This window comes from Taudactylus pleione, unplaced genomic scaffold, assembly GCF_031769625.1.
Source record: "Taudactylus pleione unplaced genomic scaffold, aTauple2 ptg000095l, whole genome shotgun sequence".
Classification (NCBI taxonomy): Eukaryota; Metazoa; Chordata; class Amphibia; order Anura; family Myobatrachidae; genus Taudactylus; species Taudactylus pleione.
The window spans coordinates 5,842,224-5,868,504 of NW_028284497.1; the positions used below are offsets into that span (position 1 = coordinate 5,842,224).

A 26,281-nucleotide genomic window follows, 5' to 3' on the forward strand; every position below is an offset into this window, starting at 1 on the left:
AAGCAGCTGGACCAGTCCAAAGCAGGTATGTTTACTACATGCTGGATAGAGGACTCCACTGCAGCTTTCAGTGACTCAAAACAAATCCCATGCATCTTGCGTTTGATTTGTGGGAACACAAAGTAGTGGCAGGTAGTCAGGTCTGGACTGTACGGCGGATGACTAAGCACATGGATGCATTCATGGGCCAGAAAATCCACCACTGTCCTGGACTTGTGGCAGGTGGATTGTCATGATGGAAAAGGGCACCACTAGTGCAAGTTCTTGGATGGCACCTTATAATGGCTTCCAGCACTTGCAGCAGGCATTGGTTGGCGTACCAGTCCCCAGTGACAGTGCGCTGCTGCATGAGTGGTACGGAAGCTACATGACCAGTCTTGGTCACAAAAACAGCCACCATCTGATTGGCCACACTGCACTGTTGCTCAACTGTAGTTTCCAGGCCATAACAGAAATTCTAGCAATTAGATCAGTAAGCAACACTTGTTGCGGCGTTAATAGCAAATTTCAGCATAATACCCATCATTACAATAGTAGGCAATAGGAACATGTGAAGCTTGATCAAAGAGCAAAATACAAACAGGCTGAAGGAGCAATGCAACAAGAGACACAAATACACATTTAAATAGACATATGGAAACTTGCAGAATGATGGCAGAACACAAATCCAAATGAGCAAATGGATGCTTGCAGTGCACAGTCAGAAATGAAGCATATATAAACGAACAGATGGATGCTGTAGAATAAGGTTAATTAGGTTGATACACAGTAAAGACAGCAAGCAGGTCAGGTACACAGGACAATCACCTAGCACTGACTTCAAGGTGAAGTTTCTCTATGGGTGCTCCGGGGGTGTGACACATTTACTGGTGTGTTCATTAGTAATACCTGTGCAGATTATTTAATCACACATTGGAAACTAGAAATCAACCTCAACATGAATGCAATACTTCTGAACATCTACAAGCCGTACCGCTAATCCAATCTATTAAAGTGAGAAACACAAGTTCGAAATGATTGGCTAGAATGTGCAAGGGCCTAAGGAAGGCACCGTCGCTCCCCAACGGTACCTGCATTTGGTTTTAGGGTGTCTGGAATGGCACCCTGCACCCAATACTACTGCCTGGAATGTCTGAGGGACACTTCGGGCAGTGCTCTTCTTTCGTCTAATGCTAGACGCCTGTCATTTTACCGACGCCGGGAGACCGGCGCCCGGCATCCCCAATCTAAGTGATGCGGGTGACGCTGCGGACAGCCGCGGGTGGGGAGGGTTAGGTTTAGGGCTCCCGGGGGGGACGTAGGGTTAGGCATCCCCCCGGGAGGTTAGGGTTAGGCTAGGGGAAGGGTTAGGCACCCCCCGGGGGACTTGGATTTAAGTGGCGAGGAAGGGGTGGTTAGGTTTAGGCACTAAAGGTGCGTACACACTGGGCGATAAAGTGGACGACTGAACGATAACGATATTTATCGTCCATTTTTAACCCCAAAAAGATGAACGATAACGACGACGCGCGTTCCCGCGGGTTGTTCGTCATTATCGTTCATCGGGCTGACATGCAGGCCAACCTGACGATCTCGTCAGGTTGCTGCATGTTGGGGAATGGGGGAAAGAGACCGGCGCTGAACGATATCGTTAATGATATCGTTCAGCGGCTGTGCTCAGTGTCATGAACGACATTGAGCACAGCCTGCTGGGGACACACTACACGATATCGCTCAGGGAGCATATCGTGTAGTGTGTACGCACCATTAGAGGGGTGATTAGGGTTAGGCACTGGGGGGAAGGTTAGGGTTAGGCACCCCTAAGGAGGGATAGGGTTAGGGGGGATTAGGTTAGTTGATCACACATTGGAAACTAGAAATCAACCTCAACATGAGTGCAATACTTCTGAACATCTACAAGCCGTACCGCTAATCCAATCTATTAAAGTGAGAAGCACAAGTTCTCAATGATTGGCTAGAATGTGCAAGGGCCTAAGGAAGGCACCGTCGCTCCCCAACGGTACCTGCATTTGGTTTTAGGGTGTCTGGAATAGCACCCTGCTCCCAATACTACCGCCTGGAATGTCTGAGGGACACTTCAGGCAGTGCTCTAGTTTCGTCTAATGCTAGACGCCTGTCATTTTACCGACGCCGGGAGACCGGTGCCCGGCATCCCGAATCTAAGTGATGCCGGGTGCCGCTGCGGACAGCCGCGGGTGGGTAGGGTTAGGTTTAGGGCTCCCGGGGGGGACTTAGGGTTAGGCATCCCCCCGGGAGGTTAGGGTTAGGCTAGGGGAAGGGTTAGGTACCCCCCGCGGGGACTTGGGTTTAGGTGGCGAGGAAGGGGGGGTTAGGTTTAGGCACTAAAGGTGCGTACACACTGGGCGATAAAGTGGACGACTGAACGATAACGATATCGTTATCGTTTAGTCGTCCACTTTATCGCCCATTTTTAACCCCAAAAAGATGAATGGTAACGACGACACGCTTTCCCGCGGGTCGTTCGTCATTATCATTCACCGGGCTGACATGCAGGCCAACCTGACGATCTCTTCAGGTTGCTGCATGTTGGGGAATGGGGGAGAGAGACTGGCGCTGAACGATATCGTTAATGATATCGTTCAGCGGCTGTGCTCAATGTCATGAGGGAGCATATCTTGAGTGTGTACGCACCATTAGAGGGGGGATTAGGGTTAGGCACTGGGGGGAAGGTTAGGGTTAGGCACCCCTAAGGAGGGATAGGGTTAGGGGGGTTAGGTTAGTTGATACTTACCTGGGGACGATCTGGATTTTCAGCCATGTCGGGATTTGAACCGACGGACTTATGTCCGGCGGTAATCGTATGTATTCCGGTATTCCAGTGTCCCGCAGATTGGATGCCAGAGAAATTTAATTTTCTATAATATATTTAAACTCTTAATGCAGTGGTATTTAGCCTATTTAGTTGACAACCATATTATGCTGGGAGGTACTTTCTGTACCAATACAGTTTAAAAATATATTGCTGGGGACCCATTTTTTTAAGCCCCTACTAATAGTCTTTGTAAGTCTTACCAGGATAAGGGTCTTCACCTTTAAGCACCACAGCAGACAAAATGGCAAAACTACAGTAAAAAGAGAAAACATCTGATTAATGCTATTTATACAGTAGATATGAATATGATTACAGTACATCATGGAAATGTATTGTGATAAATGTAGCTTGTAAAATCTATATAAGACTCTTAAGGTGCGTACACACTGGGCGATCAGGATAGACAGTACGATCGTAATCGTACAGTCGATCCTGATCACCTGTAGTGTCTGCACTGAATGATCAGTCGTTCAGTTCTGGCACAGTCCATCATTCCTGAACATGCCAATCTGTCGTTATTGGCAGATTGTGCTGCATGTTCAGGCGATGGACAATGTCAAAAACGGCCAGCGGGAGCGCGCATCGCTGGTCGTTTCTGACATAAAAGTGCACGATTTGTGCACGATTACTAAGCGATTGCATGATTATGATGTCGTAATCGTGCAATCGCTCAGTAATATCGCCCAGTGTGTATCCACCTTTAGGGGTATATCTACTAAAGTGAGAGTTTTTAGAAGTGGAGATGTTGGCCATAGCAACCAATCAGAATCTAGCTATTATTTTTTAGAAAGTGCTAGTTAAATGTTAAGTAGAATCTGATTGGTAGCTATGGGCAACATCTCCCTTTCTAAAACTCTCACTTCAGTAAATATACCCCTTATTATCACATCTTTACCAATGGCAGATTAAGGGATCTATTTATCATAGGGAGATGAGCCTGGTTTTTGAAGCGATTGTTGGTTATCACCAGGGCTAGACATTGGCAGCTGCCCCCAGCAATAGCTTCCCCATGCAAAGCATGGAAATAGCTACAGGAAATTAGAAGGATTAGAACTTGTAACCACCACAATCCATTTATTGCTATACCTATCTCAGGATGGTGATAGCTGTGAGCAGTAGAGGAAAAATTGCTTTATTTAATTAAAGATTTTTTTTGTAAAAAAATTTCAAGATATATTAAGATAATTATTTTTTTTTCTGTTTTTTTTAACATATTATTGTTTTTTATTTCTTTTTTTTTTTTACATTTTTGTTGAAACTGCAACTGTTAGGCCACTTCTGGACTTCAAATAGAGTGTGCATGTGTGACCCGGCAATCACAGGTCACGCAGTGCAGAAGGAGCCCAAACATGCCGTCAATATGGTAAGTCACTCATTACACTGCTAGCCAGTGTCACTGTGGAGCTGCTCAGCTACCCCAGCAATCTTTCTTGTTAAATTGCGGTGTTAGAAGATTTTCTAATGCTGCATAGTTATAAATTCACCCCTGTCATAGGCCCAGGGCGTACTCAGGCCCAGATTCAGAGCCGGACACTCTGACAGAGCGCTCGCTCTGAATCAGGGCCATCCCTCCTCCTTTTTGGAGCGGCCACCTGGCTGCTCACATAGCTGTGGGTGACCATCCACAGCTATAGCGAGCGGCCAAAATGATGGTCGCGATGGTCAAGACCATCGCGACCATCGGGCTTGCGATGAGACCCTTGTTACCCACAAGCCCTGGAGTGCTTTTGGCTCTACCATGGGAACGCCTCCGTCTGGGCAATCACCATCGACAGCACGGCCCCTTTGGTGCGAGACCCATAGCGACGGCTTGGCCATCGCTATCCGGGTCTCGCGCATGCGCACAACGGAGCCGCCTCCGTCGTGCGCATGCGCACTTGGGCAACCTCGACCCGCTTGCGAGCGCTCAGCGCTCGCGAGCGGGTCTGAATCAGGCCCTCAGTTCATTGAAACTTTACCAATATTTTTCATGATTAATTACACATAGAAACAACAGTATTTTTTGTTGAACCCTTTTGGGTTAAATTTTTCATTGCATAATCACAACCTCATTCACCCCAGGTTTCTTTTGTAATATATGCAGCATATTTCATACGCCATATATTTTACAGTAAACAGCAATGTAATTTCTCAGCTTAATGGAAATCGACTCGGAAATCCCTCACTCGCAAAGGACAGCTCTTACCAAGAGAGCTGTCCTTTGCGTTTCTCTTCATGCATACCGGTGTAATTAACACCGACATGCATGCGAAGAGTGGTGGGATTCATTGCATCCCGAATGCTATGCGTCATGCATCCCACCCTAAATGTAATGGCATGTGGACCTGGGAAAGAAGACATGGGTGGATATTGAAAGTAATCTGATTGGAGACCAAAGGGTGAGATTACTTCCATGGCTCCCTCCACACCTGACCTGAGACCAGCCTCGGTACATACAGGTCTATGCGTTAGAGCCACTCTGGATGTTTAGGACAAATTGAACAAATGTTTAGATATGTCTCCTTCCCACTTTGGCATCATCCTAACTTTCCTTTGGGTTGTGTGGGTCCATACCTGCACCCCAGGGCTGTAGGGGGGATAACCAGATTTATATATATTTCTGTAGATTGGTGGGCGGTTTGATCAACTCTGTACCCACCTAAGTATCCCTTATATGTAATATTATGTAAACCGATTCCCGGAGTTCCCAAACCATCTAAAATCTTTGTGGTCACAGCTCAACACTGCCAAACTCTTAACTGCTTTAAACTGGAAGCAGTCTGCCGCACCCTCTATTACTGCTTTAAGGGTTTGGTACACTGCTTCCATGGAGTATATCACTGCCCTTCTTCATGATAAAATAGCTGTACCAACCAACCATCTCCTAACTGTCGTTTCTCAAACCTGTAAAGTGACAGGAGCTGATTGGTTGGTACTTTATCTCCATCCACTTTATCGGTCTCCAATGCTTAGTACATAGACCTAAAAGTACCAACCAATCAGCTCCTGTCACTTTACAGGTTGTGCTTGAAAAATGACAGTTAGAAGCTGATTGGTTGGTACTTTATCTCCATCCACATTATCTATGTTGAGGTCTTGTATGAGCCACAAGGGTTAAGCAAGGAGTATCAAGAACTAAGCCAGAGTCGGTACACTGTGAGGTCTCAGGACGGGATGTAGTCAGGAAGCCAGCGGTCAAAATGGCGACAGCCGGCTTCCCAACTGTTAAATCCCGGTAGGGTACTAATGACAGGGGTCGAAATCCCAACGCCTGTCATTAGACCTACGGAAGCCCGACGCCCGGCAAACCGAACAAAGGTAAGCCGGGCGGCGGGTGCGGACAGCCGCAGGGGGGTTAGGTGTCAGGGCTCTCGGGGGACTTAGGGTTAGGCACCCCCCAGGAGGGTAAGGATTAGGCCAGAGGAAGGGGGGGTTAGGGTTAGGCACCCCCGGGGGGGAGTTTAGGGTTAGGCACCCCCCCCCCCGGAGACTTAGGTTTAGGCTGCGGGGACGCGGAGGTTAGGTTTAGGCACCGTGCAGCCAGCTGTAATACATATCGATTCCCTCAGGACAGCCACAGGAATTAGGCAAAGAGGAGTCACGAACAGATCCAAGGTCAGGATACCAGGAGATCATGTATAGGTTACAGGGGTTATGCAGAGAGAAGTCATGAACAAGCCAGGTCATACACAAAATCATACACAAAGGAAGTCTCAATATGCAGAAGCTAGATAGTAAGCCCTATACTCTGGCAACCATCTGATGCCAGAGCACCATTTAAATAGGGAAGCGAGGTTGGAAGGCCCATCTCTAGTGACAGCAGTGATCACGTGACATCAAGAATAAAGTCAGGGACGTGCCAGGTGCCAGATCCTATAGCAGAGGGAAATTATGGCAGACCTCTGAGTCACCATGAAGCATGCCACAGCCACAGGGTGCTGTAGAGGGCATTAGAAAATATATTAATTGCGGAGCACACACAGGGGGTGCCATGCTCCCCGCAGCCAGTGGAAGGGGAGGTGCAATCAGTGCGCCCCACCCCACACACACATCAGGTGGCTGCAGAGGAGACTTCTGCTGAGCTCAGCGGCCCACTGCAGCCCAGCACACAGCAACGTGTGCTAGGCTGGGGAGAGAGGCAGCTGACACTGACCGGCAAGAATGGGTGGTGGGGCAGCGGACTCAGGGCCTGATTCAGACCCGCTCGCGAGCGCTGAGCGCTCGCAAGCGGGTCGATGGTGCCCTAGTGCGCATGCGCACGATGGAGGGAGCTCCGTCGTGCGCAGTGATGTCAGTGGGAGTGATTTTGTGATGTCAGTGGGAGTGATTTTGGCTCTGATAGAGCCAAAATCACTCCAGGGCTTGCGGCAGCGAGACCCTACCGCAGGGTCTAGTCGCAAGTCCGATGGTCTTGGCCATCGCGACCATCATCATGGACGCTCGCATAAGCTGTGGGTGGTAACCCACAGCTATGCGAGCGTCCAAAAGGCTGCTCCAATAAGAGGTAGGAGGGCCCTGAATCAGAGCGAGCGCTCTGGTCAGAGCGTCCGGCTGTGAATCAGGCCCTCAGACCCCTGCTGGGCCCCTTCAATAAGCCCAGGCCCGGGTAATTAGTACATGCTCCCCTTTCCCTTTCTGCATCCCTGGGCACAACTATTATACCTAGCACATTGATTTGTGATAGAACAGTTTTAGGAAAAAATATGTAGATGGATCAAGCATCTCAAGGGTTGATAAATTGCACCACCGTGAAGGGTGAATGAGAACCACCAGAGGGAAAAATTATTGGGCTGTATAATATGTAGAGTTAATTATTCTCATGGATAAAGGGGAAATATTAGAGCACTAACAACAAAATAAAATTTTGCTAAGCTACTGTGTGATGAAAATCAGAGAGTATGTGGGTAAAGGTTGGTTTGTGTCCTGCCATATATTCTGTGCAATATAAAAAAAAACACCTTTCTATCAAAGACAGGCTTACATTACCTAGTGTCACTATATGTATGTAAATGTGGATTTTTAACATTTTATTCAGTTACCTGTAAACATCAGTTGATTTGTGTGGTTGGTACCCTTCTTTAAATGCCTCTGGGGGCATATACTCTATGGTCCCCGCAACTCCGTCACATTGATCAAGCTTACAGATAGAGGAGCCGCTTGTGTACTTAGAGAGACCAAAGTCTGTGATCTGAAATGACAGTCATAATCCTTTAATGACTATGGGCCTGATTCAGAGATATATGCTATTCCGATGTTTACGCAGCTGAGCGATAATTGGCAATCGATGCACACGCGTCTAGGTACATTACCATAGTCGCTCGCAGCAACTATTTACTGGCAGTGTGATTGATCGTCAGGAACATTATTGAGAGGTAATGGGGAGTGGCAGGAAAAGCACACAGGCATGTTGCAACTGTTTCGGGTCGTGTCACATCCTGCATCTGCGATCCCGTAGGCAAGAAGATTGATAATCGAAGGATCTGCGACCATTGCTGCGTATGTTCATACAAAGATGCTTGGATTTGCAAACCGCAGGTGGGTGCCACAATAAATCTTCTTCGTATTTAACATTTTTGCACTGCAGCTGAGTTCGGGATCGCAGCTGCATTGGCATTAGTGGACATCTCTTAATCAGGTCCTATGTCAGCAGACTAATACCAAGATTTTTAATGATAATATTTTATAAAACGTTTATAGGTGACAGTTTCATGCTGGTGAAGAAATGCATCAAATTAGTTTATGCTCAATTACACACTGTACAGCCAAAAATGTATAAAGACAAGAAAATGTACACACCTTCCCCTTATATTTCCAACCAACTTCATGAAATGTAAATAGCCATTCATTCCAGTGTGCAGTTGTCTTGTCTTACAACTCCTTAAACATGTCATAAACAGTGGTGGATCTTACTTAGGGGCTGCGAGGCTGCAGCACCCCCAGTAAAATCCTCCATTGTTCAGTGAGCCAGTGCAGTCCGTGACTGCACTGGTTTCACTTTGACTTGAGGTGGCTTCTTATTGGAGGTGCCGCCTGCCAGTCACGCTGAAGACAGGCAGCCAGGAGGAGGTGTCTCCTCCCCCTGGGACTGCCAGTCTGGGCTGTGATCAGCAGAGAGCTGCTCTGCCTTTCAGGCAGCCCCCAAGAAGTTGGTGTTAGGCGTGCGCATGCGTGGCGCCACCACCGCTCATGCGCAGGTCCCGGTGCCTGCCAGATTTATTGAGCAGGCACCGGGACCCAGGCCAGCAGCAGCAGCGGCAGCCCCGCTCAGGTAGGAGGGCAGGAGCCGATGCTGGTCATAACCTCTTCTTTGCTTATTGTACAGTAGCTGCATATGTTTAGCAGTATACAGGAGAAGATGTGTGTGTACTTGGGCATGTCCTCTGTGGTATCCACAATTGCTTAGGGGCCTATCTGTCAACCATTTTTTCATAAATGATATAGACTTCAGTTTCTGCATAATTCTGCATAATTTTATGAATTGTTGCTATGTGTGCAGTCCCCATTATTATCAATGGGAACCAGTGGCAGATATTACCCCGTAAAATTCACTACCTGCAGGGACTGTCCAGCAGTGGCTGTGACTTCTCATTGCGCTCCCTGTTATGCCTTCCTCAGAGGGTGTACACCGCTATATGCCTATGGAGGCATATTCCCAGAAGAGGGATCTAAAGATCCCTTTCTTAGTAACTAGCAGGGACAGCTAGAAGTGCTACCCCTGCCCCTACAAGTTACAGTTAGTACATAACGGGGATATATCCATTAAAAATTTAAATATTCGCCGCAATACGGACTGCTAATCACGGTAGTTACTCAATTATTAATATATAGGGCCTGATTCAGCAAGGAACGCTACTCTGCTTATACGCACGCAACTGCGTTACTAACATCAGCGGTGCTATTTAAATGTTTGCATTCGCATTGCGGACACACGCCCACTTCCCCTTACTCACATCCGATACCAAAATAATCGGTAACATCGAGTAACATCGAACCCAGATGCAGAGTGGAGGAGGCCCAGACCTCACTCAGGAATTGCTAACTTCTGCGCACGCTATGAGTACTCAGGAGGAGTCTGACATCGCAGTGGCTAATTTATCTACACCCTTGCATTGAAACGCAGTGGCACGCCTGCGTTCACACTGCCACCCCCCCTTCACCCACAAACGGCACTTCCAGTCAATCACTCTGTCGTTTGTCTGCGTACACAGTTCTGACCGCAGCGTCTGGCACACGCAAGCACACTGGTCGATTAATTGGTGAATTAATCGACCAATTGCGTACTGCGTATACGCAAACTGCGTTCCTTTCTGAATCAGGACCATAGTTAGGCCCCTTAGTCCTTTACCTGAGCAACAGGCGTACTCTAAGTAAACTCTTCTGATGATATTCGACCTTGTGCTGACTGCTACCAGTCTCTGACCACACATAAAAATACCAGCTGATGCTTTTTTGACATGTGACTGTAAACATATATGTATATACAATCTACGGTGTCCTCAGTAGATGGAATGGCAGTGTGGGAGTGCTGGCAGTGTCCTCAGTGCAGGGTACCAGCGGTGTCGGCAGAGCGGGGGTGCCAGCAGTGTCCTCAGTGCAAGTATGCTGACTGTGTCACCAGTGCTACTAATCATGCCTGTTATGTACTGCATTACAAACTCTATACAGTTAAAAGGGACAGGTGTCCTCTGGAGTCTTTAAAGTCTGGTTCAATTCTTGGGCTTCTATTAATCAGTCATCTCAGCTGCTGCTGACAATGAGACAGTCAGGTAAATGGAGCAGGCCACAATAAAGCATTCAGCGCATGCTACTAACATTTTCATCAACATTTCAATTCAACATATCTATGTTTTTCATGATAATGACAATGTATCATATACACTAATAACTGATAAATGATCACACATAGAAATATTAGACAAGTCTCACCTTTATATGCACATCCCCATCTATAAGGATGTTCTTTGTTTTGAGGTCCAGATGTAGAAGAGGAGGGGACAGAGTATGCAGATAGTTCATCCCTAATGCCACCTCATACAGAATGCGATATTTCAAGGCCCAAGGCATGGGTTCAACTCTCTCCATTAACGTGCCTAAACTGCCATATTCCATGTACTCCATCACAATGCCTGGAGGTCCATCCTTCAAGATCCCATAGAGACGTATTACGTAAGGGTTAGATGAGGCAGAATCCATCTTCTCCGCTTCAGAAAAGAGATCTTCAAGACCCTGTGATACATTACTGTAACAAGTGGAATTATATTTAGCTTTACTTTTTGTTTCACCGATTCACATAAAGTACTTTTATTTTAGGATAGTTGTAACAGAATTCTGTGTGTTTCTAATATGAGGATGTCCAGGCTTCAGCATAGTCTGGAGTTTCTGTCGTCTCTAATATAACCCTATTGACAACAACAACGAAGAAAATTCCTATCCAGGTTCCCACCCTATGGGGTATATTTACTAAAGGTTTGATTTTAATTAAAATTGATAAAAATCAATCAACATTGATACTGTGTTTCTGGGGCTAAATCACAGATTTACTAACAGACATTTTTTTTTTTTAACTATATGTAAATGTGTGATTTAACCCCAGAAACACAACATCGATGCTGATCGATTTTAAATTGATGAAAATCGACCTTTAGTATATATATCCCTATAAGTGCATATCATTATCATTATGTATAAAATAGGCACAAACTGACTAATTAAAGTTTGGGCTAAATTATTGGAATGCAGTATTTGCAGCCCACCAGTTTCCATCCTCACATACCACCAGGTAAATTAAATGTACAAAAGTAACTTAAAATGTATTGAATTTGATTCCATTATATGTCACCCTAATAAAATACTAGCCTTGTTTCAATGACAATGTCAGTTTTGACTTGTGTCTTAAGATGAGGTACAAAGAGGGAGGACAATATCTACATATTACTGAGCAGTTTCTTTTACAGTAAGGCCAGGTACACATCAGAACATTGTACAAAAGACGCAGCAATGGTTGTTGCACTTTCCCTTCATCCCAGAACACATGATATAGAGCATACACACTATGCAATCTTACGAACGACAGCACAATATACCATGTTGATGTGTTGAATAGAATTAATCTTTTCCCCTGTACACACTATGCAATCATTGCGTAGATCACTGGCAGCTCAGATGATATCTTCAGAGGAAAGATTGGACCAATACATCTTGTGGTCTTGTGTGCAGTTGGGGGGCGTACACACTGCACAATGTGCAACACATTGTTTACCACATCTTCCCATGTAACATGCAGCAGCAGATGAGAAGATACGAGGAAAGACAAGCGTCAATGCGCGATTAAGTGTACACACTATGAGATGTGCACAATCTGTCAACCCAATTTGCCTCAAAATGACATATAATCCTATATATATCGCCTTATGTGTACCCGGCCTTACTATAAGCAAAATAGCCCAATGAAGAGGGAAATGCCAGGGGCAGCATGGTGATAAACAAGGGCAATTTGTATTATATAATTTACTATATTTTAAGCATTATGACACAAAATTATTTATATAAATATAGTTGCAGTCTCTACTGCGTCCACCACTGAATCACCTCCATAAGGAGGTAATTTAGATAGAGCACTTAACGTCAACACAAAACACTGGTTTGGTACCAATTTGCCTAAATGATCCGCCCATGGTACATCAAGTTGAAAATCTACTGATTGTAAATAATCATCTATTAGTTTAGTACGCGCCCAATCAGTAGAATTTCCCAGTTTGCCGGAGGAGATAGGGGCCTCTCTTGAGAGCCCGTTCTCCCTGCTGGAGCTTGAGGCTGCTATTGCTGCCTCCCTGTCAGGTAAAAGTCCTGGGCCTGACGGCTTCACTATTTCTTACTATAAAATGTTTCAAGACAAATTGGCCCCACTTTTATTACAATCCTTGAATCAAATATCTTACACGAGGAAGGGGACATCACGGACGCTTGCACTGCGCCAGATACCCTACACGTTTGCCGGCAAACGACTCCTATACTTCTTATCAATGTCCGTTGGATTACCACATCAGTGCATAGCAGATTACGGTGAGACCACCTGTTATCCATTTGACAACTCTGTCTACTAACCTAAACTTTTTAAAACTCTTAGAAAAGGGCTTCTTTTACTATACCCTACAGTGCTATCTTAACTGGAGGGTTAAGGAAAAACGCTCAGTAGCGTTTCTCTCCCACATCATTGCTACAGCTAATTAGGGATTGCAGAGTTTTTATTTTTGCCTTTGTGATATATGTATGCATAGCGGTATTAGGTATTATTTTTAATTATTGTGACTTTTTTTTTGTGACCTTTGAATTGTACACTTGCACATTAGGAAATACCATAATAAATCTAGAATATATATATCCAGATTGTGTTGTCAACTGATATATAGTCTGAGAGTGAAGCCCCAGAGGTACCATTATTTACTAAGATTTATATTCAGGGAAGGTGAACCCGTTAATCTCAAAGGAAGCATCCCCAACAGACCTGACGGGTTTAGCGCAGCCTTTATCTATTGCAATGTTCTAGTTACCGTCCAATATTTTTGTTAAATGTCGACACAAAATTGATGGCGAAGATGATTGCTTCTCGCCTCCAGGACCAAGTGGGATTTGTTCCGGGCCTTGAGGTAAGAGACAATATCACCAAGGTTATCAATCTCATTCATCATGCTGACAACTCCTCTACCCCCATGATCCTATTGTCCACAGATGCAGAGAAAGCATTTGATCGGGTGAACTGGCAGTTTATGTCCAGGGTACTGCACCGATTGGGTCTAGGTCCTAACTGTCCTACTAAAATTCTGGGCCTAATTCAGACCCGATCGCGAGCGCTCGCAAGCGGGTCGATGTTGGCCAAGTGCGCATGCGCGAGACCCGAATCACGACGGCCAAGCCGTCGTTATGGGTCTCGCATCAAAGGGGGCGTGCTGTCGATGGTGAGTGACAGCACGCCCCCTTTGGTGGGCGTGCCGGGGGCGTGGCTGCCCAGACGGAGGCGTTCCCATGGGAACGCCTACCGTCTGGGGCCGGCCCCACTGACATCACAAGTGATGTCAGTGGGAGTGCTCTCGGCTCTGATAGAGCCGAAAGCACTCCAGGGCTTGCGGCAACGAGACCCTACCACAAGGGTCTCGACGCAAGCCCGATGATCGCGATGGTCTTGACCATCGCGACCATCATTTTGGCCGCTCGCATTAGCTGTGGGTGGTCACCCACAGCTATGCGAGCGGCCAGGGGGCCACTCTTAAATTCAGAGGGACGGCCCCGATTCAGAGCGAAAGCTCTGTCAGAGCGTCCGGCTCTGAATCAGGGCCTCTGTCCGTATAGCATCACCAAACGTCAGAGTCAGGATGGCACACTCTCATCCTCCTTTGATATTTCTAACGGCATCAGGCAAGGCTGTCCCCTATCTCCTTTGGTGTTTGTTTTATGTATGGAGGCTTTAGCAAGGGCGATTCGCTGAACCCAGATATTGGCGGTGTACAGGTGGGTTCCCACGTCTATAAACTGGCGCTGTATGCAGATGGCCTTCTGGTTTTCGTTACTAACCATTCTGTGTCTCCCTAGTCTGTATGCTAAATTTCATAAATTTTTTTTGTAAACCAATTTTAAAATCAATGCTTCCAAATCAATTGCATTAAATGTAAACACCCCTCACACCATAGTATTAGGATTAAGCATTTCCCTTTGTATGTCACCCCTCCCATATTAAATACCTGGGTGTACTTCTCACACGAGATAATTTGGATTTAGTTAATTTAAATCTTGACCCGATTCTGAGGACCATCAGAATGGATCTTCAGCGTTGGCTTCCTCTACAAGTCTCCTGGTTAGGGCGCATTAATATCATTAAGATGAATATTCTACCAAGGATCCCCCATCTTTTACAAACCCTACCCATACATATTCCCATCTCTTTTTTTAAAGACCTCCATAAAGTAGTCCAGGATTTTATATGGGCTAACAAGCATCCTAGAGTTAAACACAGTACCCTCTTTAGACGTAAACACCAAGGTGGTTTGCAACTCCCTAATTTTTTTACATTATTATCATGCTGTTCTTCTCATATAGTTGAATGGATGTGAGGTAGTTTTTATACAATGGGTCTGTATTGAAAATTGTTTCTTATCTATCCCCATTAATATAACTCCTTGGATACAGACTCCCCCATCCCTGACACCCCCAACGATTTCTCCTACGCTATCACGTTGGCTGAAACACAGGACTCTCCGACACATTTCCTCTTCACCTTCACCTCTTACTTCCCTCTTCTACAATTCTGACTTTGTACCAGGTCTCCATCCACACTCATTCCCACATTGGCGCTCATCTCACCCGCTTCGCCTTGGTCAACTGGTGGAGAATATTGTCCCCTGTTGTCCCCTTCCCCTCCCTTCAGGAAAGATGGACTCTGGCGAGTAGTCAGATATGGCGATACCTACATGTTTAACATTTTATACAAACATATCTTAGGTTTTCACTCTCTATGGCTCTCACTCCCTTTGAAGCTTTATGCGTCTCTTCTGTAGCACCTCGTCACATTCTTTCCGATGTGTATAAATTGCTAGCTGAAATTCATTATAGTTCTTTTCCCAAGTTTACCACAGTTTGGCAGAGGGAAACGGGACTCACCATTTCTGATAGGCAGTGGGAAATATGTTTTCTTTATACTCAAGTATCTTCTCAAAGTATATCCGTGATTGAGATGCATTTTAAATTCCTCACCAGATGGTATAGTTATCCAAGTGTTTTGTGTAAAATGTTCCCAGGTCTTCCCAACTCCTGTTGGCAATGTGGAGATATACCAGGGTCCCTCTTCCATATTTGGTGGACTTGTCCTAAGCTCCAGATGTTCTGGAATACGATTATTCAAATCACCAAGGTCCTGGTTTCTTAATATAATAGACTTACCTATCTCTAGATATAAGAAGTCTATATTTAAACATTTTGTCAATGCAGCAAAAGCAATAATCCCGGTTTATTGGAGGGCTCCTTACCCCCCTCCGATAGATGCTTGGTTTCATAGATTAGATATGTATATAGATATGGAAGTTCTATCTCCTTCCAATCGGGATAGACAACAGGAGTTTACCACAAGTTTTGCCTGGCTGGAATATAAAGAATCTACTGAATATCGGGACCATTTGTGATAGACTGAGCAGATAAGGGAACACTATTTTTTTTCTTTTATCTGGGTACTATATTTTGTGGCTAAAAGATTTTATATATAGGTTATCCAATCCGACGCCTCTACCATTTCCCCCTTGACCCTCTTTCCCTTGATGTGTTTTCCTAAATCCCCCATGTTCCCCCTTCCCCCTCTCGATTTTTGATATTATTTTTGATGTCATTTTTAAAAAACGCATTCACAATGATTGATTTTACATTGTCTTTTATATAAGTTATTACTTGGCTGTTCTTGTGATTGTTAATAAACATTGAATATACAAAAAAAGGTGTAAATCTACGCTCTCTCTTCTACACTTTTAAAAAGTGTAATTTTTCAATGGCCATATGAGTCCTTGGTTTTTCCTTCTGTAGGTCATCCAGAGGCCCATGGCAAGCTGGTAAAGAAGCAGTAGCTGTACCAAAGAGGACACAGGCTTTTACTGGTTCAGTTCCAAAAAGTCGAACGGCATTCATTGGGATTTCTCCTTGCTATGCATTAAAAGCATTTGAGCAAATAGAATGCATCTTTTGAGCTCCATCAATGAGCGTGTCTGCCCGCCATGTCAGTATGTCTGACTGTCTTATCAGTGCTTCTTTCAGTCTCTAGGGCATATCCAATTAGTCACAGGGCTAATTGTCGGCATTGACCAATTCAGTTACTCCTCTGGTAATTAAGTGTGGAGAATCCGATTCCACATTTTACTCGGAATTAGTGTATTACTGCACATCACCAGAATTTTTACAGCGCAGGGGAAAGGCTACACCCAGAACTTTCCCCGTGCTGTAAAAATTACGCTTATTGGATATGCTCCTCTTTCCTTGGTCTCAGCCACATTGTATTGCTTTTGAGTTTTCCTATGTAATGTAATGTACAGCTCCCAATGTACAACTCTTTTTTTGCTGTAGATTGACAGCTATAGATCATGATACAGCACTGACTTACTGGGTCCAGTAATGTCTCCGGGCAGTCTGCTCTCCTGGTCAGTGGATTGCCCGGCGTCCATCTATATTTGGCCAGTGTGTATGCGGGTATGCTCCGGCGTCTCTCATAGGGATGTCACACTGGCAGAGTATAAGGTCACTTACCTTGCTCTACCATTGCTTGTGATTCCTGCTTGTGTACTGGATCCACTTCTGCTGTCTACAATTCTCTGCCTATGCCCCTGACCTCAACTTGTCCCTAAATTTTGGTACCCTCCCTGTGCTCCGGACCTCGGCTTGTTATATCAATCGGCTATTTACTTGTGTCAGACCTCAACATGACTCTGTCTGTGACCCTGACCACTCTTGCCAGCTGATTTTGTAACTCGCTTCTGTTGTGCTCTCACACCATCATCTACTGGGAGCAGCTAGAGAGCCACAACCTGTGGACTCCTGCCTTGCGTCGGTTCTTGGTGAAGACTGGGGGGTCTGTTAATCTGTACACCTGGACCTTAACCACACAAATCCTGGCCTGACAGCATACAATCCACCCAGGAATGTGATAGTGCCTGGGTGGATTGGATAGATGCCATTGGGAGTCCCTCTGCAAAGGTTTGCTTCAACATTTAATTGCACGTGAGGCGTCTCAGCAAAAATGATGCACTATTTAGAAAGTAGCTCATCATCTGGATGCTTTGCAACCTACCTTTAGTCTGACTGAACAATTAAAGCCTTCTCTGGCATCACTACCAGAAGCATCTAGTGGTAGTAATCTTTGGGTTCCTAATCCCCCTAAATATAACGGGGATTCTAAGAAGTGCGGAGGGTTTCTTAACCAATGCTAGATACACTTGAATTGCTTCCAGGGAGCTTTGGTTCCGAAAAGGCTTAAGAGGCATTTACTGTATTATTTTGCCATTTGTCTGCTCAGGCACTAGCCTGAGCCTCTGCCTTGTGGGAGCACATCGATCCTCTGCTCTGTAACTGTACTGCCTTTCTGGATGCTTTTAAAATGGTCTTTGATGAACCTTCAGAGTGACTTCCGCTGCGACTACTCTTCTATGGTTTCGCCAAGGAGCTTCTACTGTGGGTCAGTATGAGTACAGTTTCATACTTTAGCCTCTGAGCTTTCTGAAAATAATGTGGCAATGTTCAACACCTTCTGGCAGGGCCTTAAAAAACTAATTAAGCACACTACTACTACACTGACTTCTTTACTGACCACAAAAACGTATCCTACTTGTAAAACACTGAGCGACTAAATCCTTGACAGGCATGGTGATCACTCTCCTTGGCCCATTTTAATGTTAATCTTATAGCAATAAATAAGAAAGCTGACACTCCCTGTCTTTCTTTTGGTTCCACAGATAAAGGGCACTACAGAGTTAAACCCTATATTGAAGCCAGGAAGTGTAATATTGGCCAGTACTGTACTAGCTTAGAGGATTGTAGACCATCTCCAGGAAAATCCTATCTGCCTCCGGACATACGTTCCAAACCCTTAACTTTGGACCATGGTCTCAGATTTTCAGATCATGCTGGAGTCAGATTACAGTAGCATACAAGCTAGTCTACAGAAGTTTTTGGTGAACATATCTTCAAAATTAAGTCAAAGATCTTGTGTCTGCATGCACCATCTGTGCACAACATAAATCTCCTACCCATAAGCCATATGGCGGATATTTTAACATCAGTGGGTAAAGGTGAGTAATACAGCAAGTGAACAAGAGCACAGCCCACACAGGTGATACTTACTCTCTAAGATTTTTCACTGCCACAGTTAACTTTAAATCATTGTGCTTTACTTTATATACAGATCCAAAGGATCCACGGCCAATTAATTTCCAGTCAGACAGCGAATTGCAGAGCACATATTTTTCCTTGTTCATGCCTCAAGGGAGATTTAGTCCATTTTATCTAAAGAAGACAAAGTAATATAACAAATAATAATAATAAGATTTACATACATGTCAATGTAAGTAACTTTTAAAAGTATGTCTCAAGCAAGAGTTCTAGATGACAGCTTTTCCAACCTTCTTTAAGCCAGGGGTAGGCAACCCTTCGCTACCAGTGTGCCAGCTAAAAGATATATGTATATTGTTATTAGAAATATATTGCCCCTACGACAGAATAAAGTGGCAACTGACCCTTATCACCAGGGGTATGTTTTACTAATCCATAGCATAGATTCATGTCTAGGTGCATATGAAAGTCCAGAAGTACTGGCACTCCCCTCCAACTAAATGTCATTAGGCCCCGATGCCCTCCTCGAATATATTAAATAATATACTTGCAAGGAGGCACTCTGGGGACTTAATCTAGCAATTAACACTCCATGCCAGGCAGGGTATATTCAATGTTTCAGTTCTCTTTAATGAATTTTCAACAGAGACACATAATGATATAAACACATGGCTGAGGGTGCCGCAGCATCAGGATGGAGAAGTTCCGCATGGCATAATGAGCACTCTGCACAGGAGGTGTTATTTGATGGGATATTTAAGGTATGTATTCATATGTATTATGTGTCCCTGAGGAAAGTTAATTAAAGAAAACTGAAACAGAGTCCTGCCTGGCGTGGAGTGCTAATTGCTAGATTAAGTCCCCAGAGTGCCTCCTTGATCTGTTTGTTGGTCCTGCAAGTAAGTAAGTCTGTATGTTTTATATGTAATATACATTAAATTATTTTATATTTCTGTTCAAATTACATATTACATTAAAATCAGGAAGCTAGATTACTGGCTTGTATTGAATGTACAGTCCTACATACAATATATAATGGTTCATTCTGCATCTCGAGACATAAACATTATAAAGTAGTTGGTAATTGGACACAAATAAAATATAACAGACTGATTCTGGCAGCTTTGAATAACCTTTGGCATCCACAATATTTATATTGTATGTGAAAAGGGAAGCTGATCATACCCTGCTAGACCTGATAACACCCTGGCACACTTTTATCTGGCATAATAATAAAATAGTCATCTCTTCTAGTAACCTTTGAACAAAAAGCATTAGCATAGATGGGTGTCTATTATTGTCCCTTCTCTCCATATCTCACACATTGAGGGGAATTCAATTAGAGGCGAAAAGCCATATTCGCCTGTTTTTTTGTGAAAAATTCGCCTAAAATAAATTCGCCAAATTCAATTCCAGGACAATTTTGCCTAAGTGGAAACAATTCTCCAAAAATTATTCTCCAATCAATAGCTGGTGAAAACAAATGCAAAATCTTTATTTTGGGGTGCAAACATGGGGAAACAACTCAGACCCCTTGGGACAGCCCCCAAAGGACAAATACGCAAAAAAAACCAGAAACTAAAACCTAAGAACACCCCAAAAAAGACATGTCATTTTTGGGGTGTAAATTTAAAAAGTGGGGGGATAAACATTAAAAGTAGCGAAAAATACTTCTTGGGGGTCCACAAGTATGGGTAAGGTGTTTTTGGGATTGCAGGTGCATGCAGCAGGTGGATTTTTCACGGTTTTTAAAACTTCACTTTAGAGACATAAGAATATGCTAGCACCCATTTTCAAGCTCCCCAAATTTGTCTGGACTACTTATTTTCACCAAAAAATACAGCTTTATGCCATTCTTCACCACTTTTCCAAAGACGCTAATAGCAGCCAATTTACACAACTTAAGTACGCAAAATAGTTTTAGTAGGGCTATTAGTACACATCTATATTGATTCCCTATGTTAGTGCATCTTTTTCTGGGGTACAGACTGATTTCCCCAATTCTTTCAGTACTTTTCACCTGTTCCGCATTCGCCTATTTCCGTGTTCGCCTGTTTTGCAATTGAATTAGGCGAAAAGCGGGGACGAGCACGGAATAAATTCGCCTCTGAAACAGGCGAATGAAGCGAACAGTCGGACAGGCGAAAACTTCGCCTCTAATTGAATATGGCTCATAGTCCCTTCCATAGCTTACTGCCCTTTCATATCTCTGTCATTGTCCCATGCATATCTCTCACTTTAACCCCTCTCTTACTGCCCCGTCAAACCTTTCTCATTGCCCTCCATAACTTTCATTGCTCCCGTCCTTCATAACTCTTTTACTGCCCACCTCTATATTTGCCTCTCTATTTATCCCCTCCCTCCATACCTCTCTCATATCCATTTCCCTCATTATGTGCCATATTCAATTTGGAGCTAAATGTCGGAATGTCATTTTCACCTATTTCAATTATCCCCGTATTCTATTTCAAAGACTTTTCGCAGGTTCGAAAAGTATTTGAAAAAAAAACAGGGATAACTTTTCACCACTGAAATAGGTGGCGAAAAAAAGTGCAGAATTGGAGTTTAGGGGTGCAGGCTATTTTTGTAAGCCTGGGAATGTCATTTCAAAATAAACTGTGTCAAAAAAAGATTAAAAAAATAAATAAATCGGGGCACCACAAAAAATGAACTTTAATCTTGGGGTTAAAAAAATAAATAAATAGGGAACACACTTCTAAAATAGTCATATTAAATTTAGAGGGGTCCCCAAGTGTACGACAGGTTTTTTCTTCATTGCGCAGAGTATCGGGAGGTGCATTTTTGCTGAATTTTTTAAATTAACTTTAGGGACTTAAAAATATGCTTACCCCCATTTTCATGTACCCCAAATTTGATAGGAATAACTAATTTAAAAAAAAAAAAAAAATCTAAGTGCAATTCTTCACCACTTCTTCATAGCCACAAAAAAACATCTGCCGCGACTATTACAAACCCCCATAGTGATCCCCCATGTCTGGACATCTCTAGGGGGGTCTCAGGCACATTTCCCAAAAATTCACGTTTTTTCATAGATCCAAATTCACCGCGTCCCGTTTTTGCTCCTTTGAAATTGAATACGGGGATAAGCGGGCACACGCCCGATACTTTATCCTCACTCTAACCTCCGATGTGGAGCTAAAAGTCCAACACAGACTTTTCGCTCCCATATTGAATATGGCCCTATCTCTCTCATTGCTCCCTCACTGTCCTCTTTGCTGTGTGACAGGCTTCTGCTGCCGCTCTGCTGTATGCTATTAGGGTTGGACATTAGAAAATGAAGATTAGCAGCCATCGTTGTTCCTGATCCAGTGGAAATGCTTTTTCCATCAAATAGCTGGTTTTCGATGGCTGCCAGCCATCCGATGGATGCCTGCATATAGTCAGATACGGACACCCAGAGGTGGTATCTGCAGCACAGCTCATGTGTGCATGCTGCTTCTGCCAATGTGCAACGCAGCGCTTCCCAAAGTGTGCGCCGCGGCTCCCAGATGTTCCGTGGCGTTGATGCAGGGGTGCTGCGGGTGGATGATCCGTCTATAAGTTAGCTGCTCGGGACTCGCGCTGCCTCCTTAGCAGCCCACAGTCCTTTACACAGCACAGCCGGCCCCGGCCCCATGCTGTGCTTCTGGCTCTCACTATCAGAGCTGTGCGGCCCGGGCCGCCCCCTCCTTCTCTTCCTGGCTTTATCTACTACTGCACCTCATGACTCACAGTGTGACTCCTGGACTCTCCTCTGTTTAGGTTAGTGACAGGCTGTGACACAGTGGGCCTGATTCAGACCCGCTTGCGAGCGCTGAGCGCTCGCAAGCGGGTCGATGGTGCCCAAGTGTGCATGCGCACGACGGAGGCGGCTCCGTCGTGCACATGCGCGAGACCCGAATAGCGACGGCCAAGCCATCGTTAAGGGTCTCGCACCATATGGGGCGTGCTGTCGATAGTGATTGACAGTACGCCCCCTTTTGTGGGCGTGCCGGGGGCGTGGCTGCCCAGACGGAGGCGTTCACATGGGAATGCCTACCGTCTGGGTCCGGCCCCACTGACATCACTAGTGATGATAGTGGGAGGGCTTTTGGCTCTGATAGAGCCAAAAGCACTCCTGGGCTTGTGGAAGCGAGACCCTACCGCAGGGTCTCGTCGCAAGCCCGATGGTCGCCATGATCTTGACCATCGCGACCATCATTTTGGCCGCTTGCTATAGCTGTGGGTGGTCACCCACAGCTATGCGAGCGGCCAGGAGGCCGCTCCAAATAGGAGCAGGGATGGCCCTGATTCAGAGCGAGCGCTCTGTCAGAGCGTCCGGCTCTAAATCAGGGCCAGTGTCTGAAGTTTTGAGGCAGCATAGTTGGAATTATTAATTAAAATTGCATATATGGAATTTAATATAAATGCTATCCCTTTTCTTTATCATTACACTTTATCACGAAAACCTAACGAGACATTAAGGATGCCGTGAAGTAAATAAGTTTGGGAACCACTCGTATAACCACTTCCTCTATGAGCACCGGGTTGTGAAAATTCAGATAGTAATCTGGGAACACAGATTAGCTTCATGCATTTAAAAATGTATGAGGCCAATATAGGGTTGCTGTTCCATGCTCTAGGCCAGGGGTTCCCAACCACGGCCCTCAAAGCACACTAACAGTCCAGGTTTTAGGAATAGCCAGACTTGAGCACATGTGACTTAATTAGTACCTCAGTTATTTTGATTTAACCATCTGTGCACAATCATGGATATCACTAAAACCAGCACTGTTAGTGTGCCTTGAGGACCGAGGTTGGGAATCACTGCTCTAGACCACAGGTTCTCAAACTCGGTCCTCAGGACCCCAAACAGTGCAATTACTAGTGATATAATTAGCTCCACCTGTAGATCTTTTAAAATGTGTCAGTGAGCAGGGGTGTATCTAGTGATCCAAGCGCCCCTGGCAATGTAATGGACTGGCGCCCCCCACCCCACCAATGCAGTTCCCCCAATAGTAATCCCCCAGTAGTAATCCCCCCTATGCTGCATTGCCCCCAGTAGTAGCCCCCCCTATACAGGGCCCCCAGTAGTAGTCTCCCCCCCCATACTGTTCCCCCCAGTAGTATACCACAGTATTAGTCCCCCCCTATACAGTGCCCCCAGTAGTGGCCACACCTATACAGTTCCCCCCAGTAACGGGCACCCCCCCATAAAGTACCCCTGGTAGCTGCCACCCTCTATTTCAGTGCCCCCCCCCTGTAGTGCCAGGCTTACACACACACACAAACGCACAAAGAACAAAAAAAAATACAACTTACCTGATCCCTGCTCCCGACGCGACCGCCGCTGTCTGCTCTGAGTCCCGGCCGTTCCTCTCCTGCATGAGAGAGACGTCATGATGTATGACGTCTCTCCCATCACATGCTGCGGGGGGAGCCGGCACACGGAGCTCATGAGTGGCTACCTCCGCGGACGACGCAGCAGCTAATGAGAGTCTCTGACTCTCATTGGCTGGCTGCTATTACAAACACACAGTCGTCGCTGGCCTCTCTCCGGGTTGCGATGACCTGGAGTGCGCTGCTAGCCGGCCGATTGGTCCGGCTTCAGTGGCGCTTGGAGATGACGTCATCTCCAAGCGTCCACTTTCATGCCGGGAAAGCCGGGTCTATGCAGACCCGACTCCGGTGTGAGCGGCGCCGGATAAATTCCGGGTCTGATCTGGATAGGAGCTCTGTTCCAACTCCGGGTCAGACCCGGAATTTTGGTGGAAAAGGGGTATTACTAACCTAAACAGAGGAGAGTCCAGGAGTCCCACTGTGAGCCGTGAGGTGCAGTAGAAGAAAGTTGGGAAGAGTAGGAGGGGGCGGTGCCGCACAGCGCTGACAGTGAGAGCCAGAAGCACAGCATGGGGCCGGCTGTGCTGTGTAAATGACTGCGGGCTGCTAAGGTGGCAGTACGATCGTTTGACTTGCTGATGAACCATCCATCCGCAGCAGCCGTGGCACACACTTTGGGAACCGCTGCTCTAGTATTATTGTCAATGTTTACCAAGTGCACCCAGAAATGTACTTACCAGAGGCTTCATTTAGAATTAAGGTGCATATTCATTTACAGAGCCTTGAGTGATGTTTGGCTGTGCACAGATTGGGTAATTAGGGTGGGACCTATTGTTTGATCGCAACTTTATGGGATGCAAGCTAAGACCAGCAATGTTGTCTGCCAAGATAAACAACGTAGTATTAGTGGCTAATTGAATCTTCTCTTTAGAGTAAATGAGGCTAAAAGGGCTAATAATGCACATAGGGAAAATCGGAAGGACAAATTTAAAATTAGCCGACATATCTAGGGGCATATTCAATTAGCTGCAAAAAGTCCCGACCATTTCCCCTGCCGGACTGTCCGCCTACATCGCATGTTTTTGGAGAAAACACTTTTTGAGCACGCGGCCGCTTTTCGCCCTATTCAATTTCAAAGGACACGAAAACGCGTCCCGGCGAAACTGAAACAGGCAGATTTGGGGAAATCAGCCTGACACCCCACAAAAGATAGACTGACATGGGGGATCACTATGGATACCCCCGAATAGCCCTGCTGAAGGTATTTGGTGTGCTTAAATGCGCTCTCTCCGAACCTCCTTTAAGTCCCAGGGAGTTAAACAAAACAATATGATTTTTGTTAATACCTTCTCTGCAGCAAGTCATATAACTAACCATGCCATTAAAAAGTACTGGCCACTTATTACATCTGACCCAACCTTAAAATGTTTAAAAAATACCAGAGTTATGCAAGGATAACGAAGAGGTCCCAATCTGAAAGATCGATTGGTAAAGAATGACGTTACCGGTTTTCAGTCTTCACCTTTATTGGCTAATTTTCTAACTAAAAAACCAGGTTGTTATAGGTGTCGGTATATGGAGAGTGGTAATTATATTACACATCCATATTCTGGCCGAAAAATCGCCATTAAGTACATTTTTAGCTGCACAAGTACGTTTGTCGTCTATGCTATTAGGTGCCCCTGCGGACTTATGTACATCGGCAAAACCATCTGCCAATTTCGGGAGAGGATGGCCCAGCACCGCTCATCCATCAGATTGGCTCTGAGTGGGAGAGAAACGGACCAGCCAGTAGCTCGCCATTTTTAGCAAAAAGAAGCATCCATTAGCAACATTAAGCTATAAAGTTGTGGACCAAGTACCACCTTCTGCAAGAGGACGTGATAGGGAGAAGATCCTCTTGCGACTAGAGGCCAAGTGGATACATCGAATGAATTGTATAGCCCCTTTTGGCTTAAATGAATATTGGTCTCTGTCCTGTTTTCTATAAATGTTCATTTTTTTCTTTGTAACATCATTTACAATTTTTTGCTATATCGTATGTAAGCAATCATTTGTAGGTAACATGGATTAATTTGGCAGCAGTGTGATGTTATATTTTCCAGCACATGTAGATACATTTGCAATGCTTTAATGGTCCTACATATTGTAGATTGGCACAATACTTTAATACTAGGTATGTTTTTCATTCTCTAGCATGGACTTTAATTAATTATGTTCTGTAATGGTGCGTACACACTGGGCGATTAAAGTGGACGACTGAACGATAACGATATCGTTATCGTTCAGTCGTCCACT

At 45.1% G+C, this 26,281-nt stretch overlaps 1 protein-coding gene across 3 annotated transcripts in view; it reads right to left on the bottom strand.

Annotated features, from left to right (window-relative positions):
* Positions 1-26,281, bottom strand: part of LOC148526534 (receptor-interacting serine/threonine-protein kinase 2-like) — a 72,800-nt gene that overhangs the window by 33,959 nt on the left and 12,560 nt on the right. For all 3 annotated transcript variants that reach the window (XM_088469933.1, XM_088469934.1, XM_088469935.1), the window contains 4 exons: positions 18,677-18,838; positions 10,739-11,051; positions 7,852-8,000; positions 3,034-3,083 (listed from right to left, as the gene is read on the bottom strand). In XM_088469933.1, the coding sequence (XP_088326059.1) occupies positions 3,034-3,083; positions 7,852-8,000; positions 10,739-11,051; positions 18,677-18,810 (646 nt within the window). In that variant the 5' untranslated portion in view covers positions 18,811-18,838. The remainder of the gene's footprint in view (positions 1-3,033; positions 3,084-7,851; positions 8,001-10,738; positions 11,052-18,676; positions 18,839-26,281) is intronic.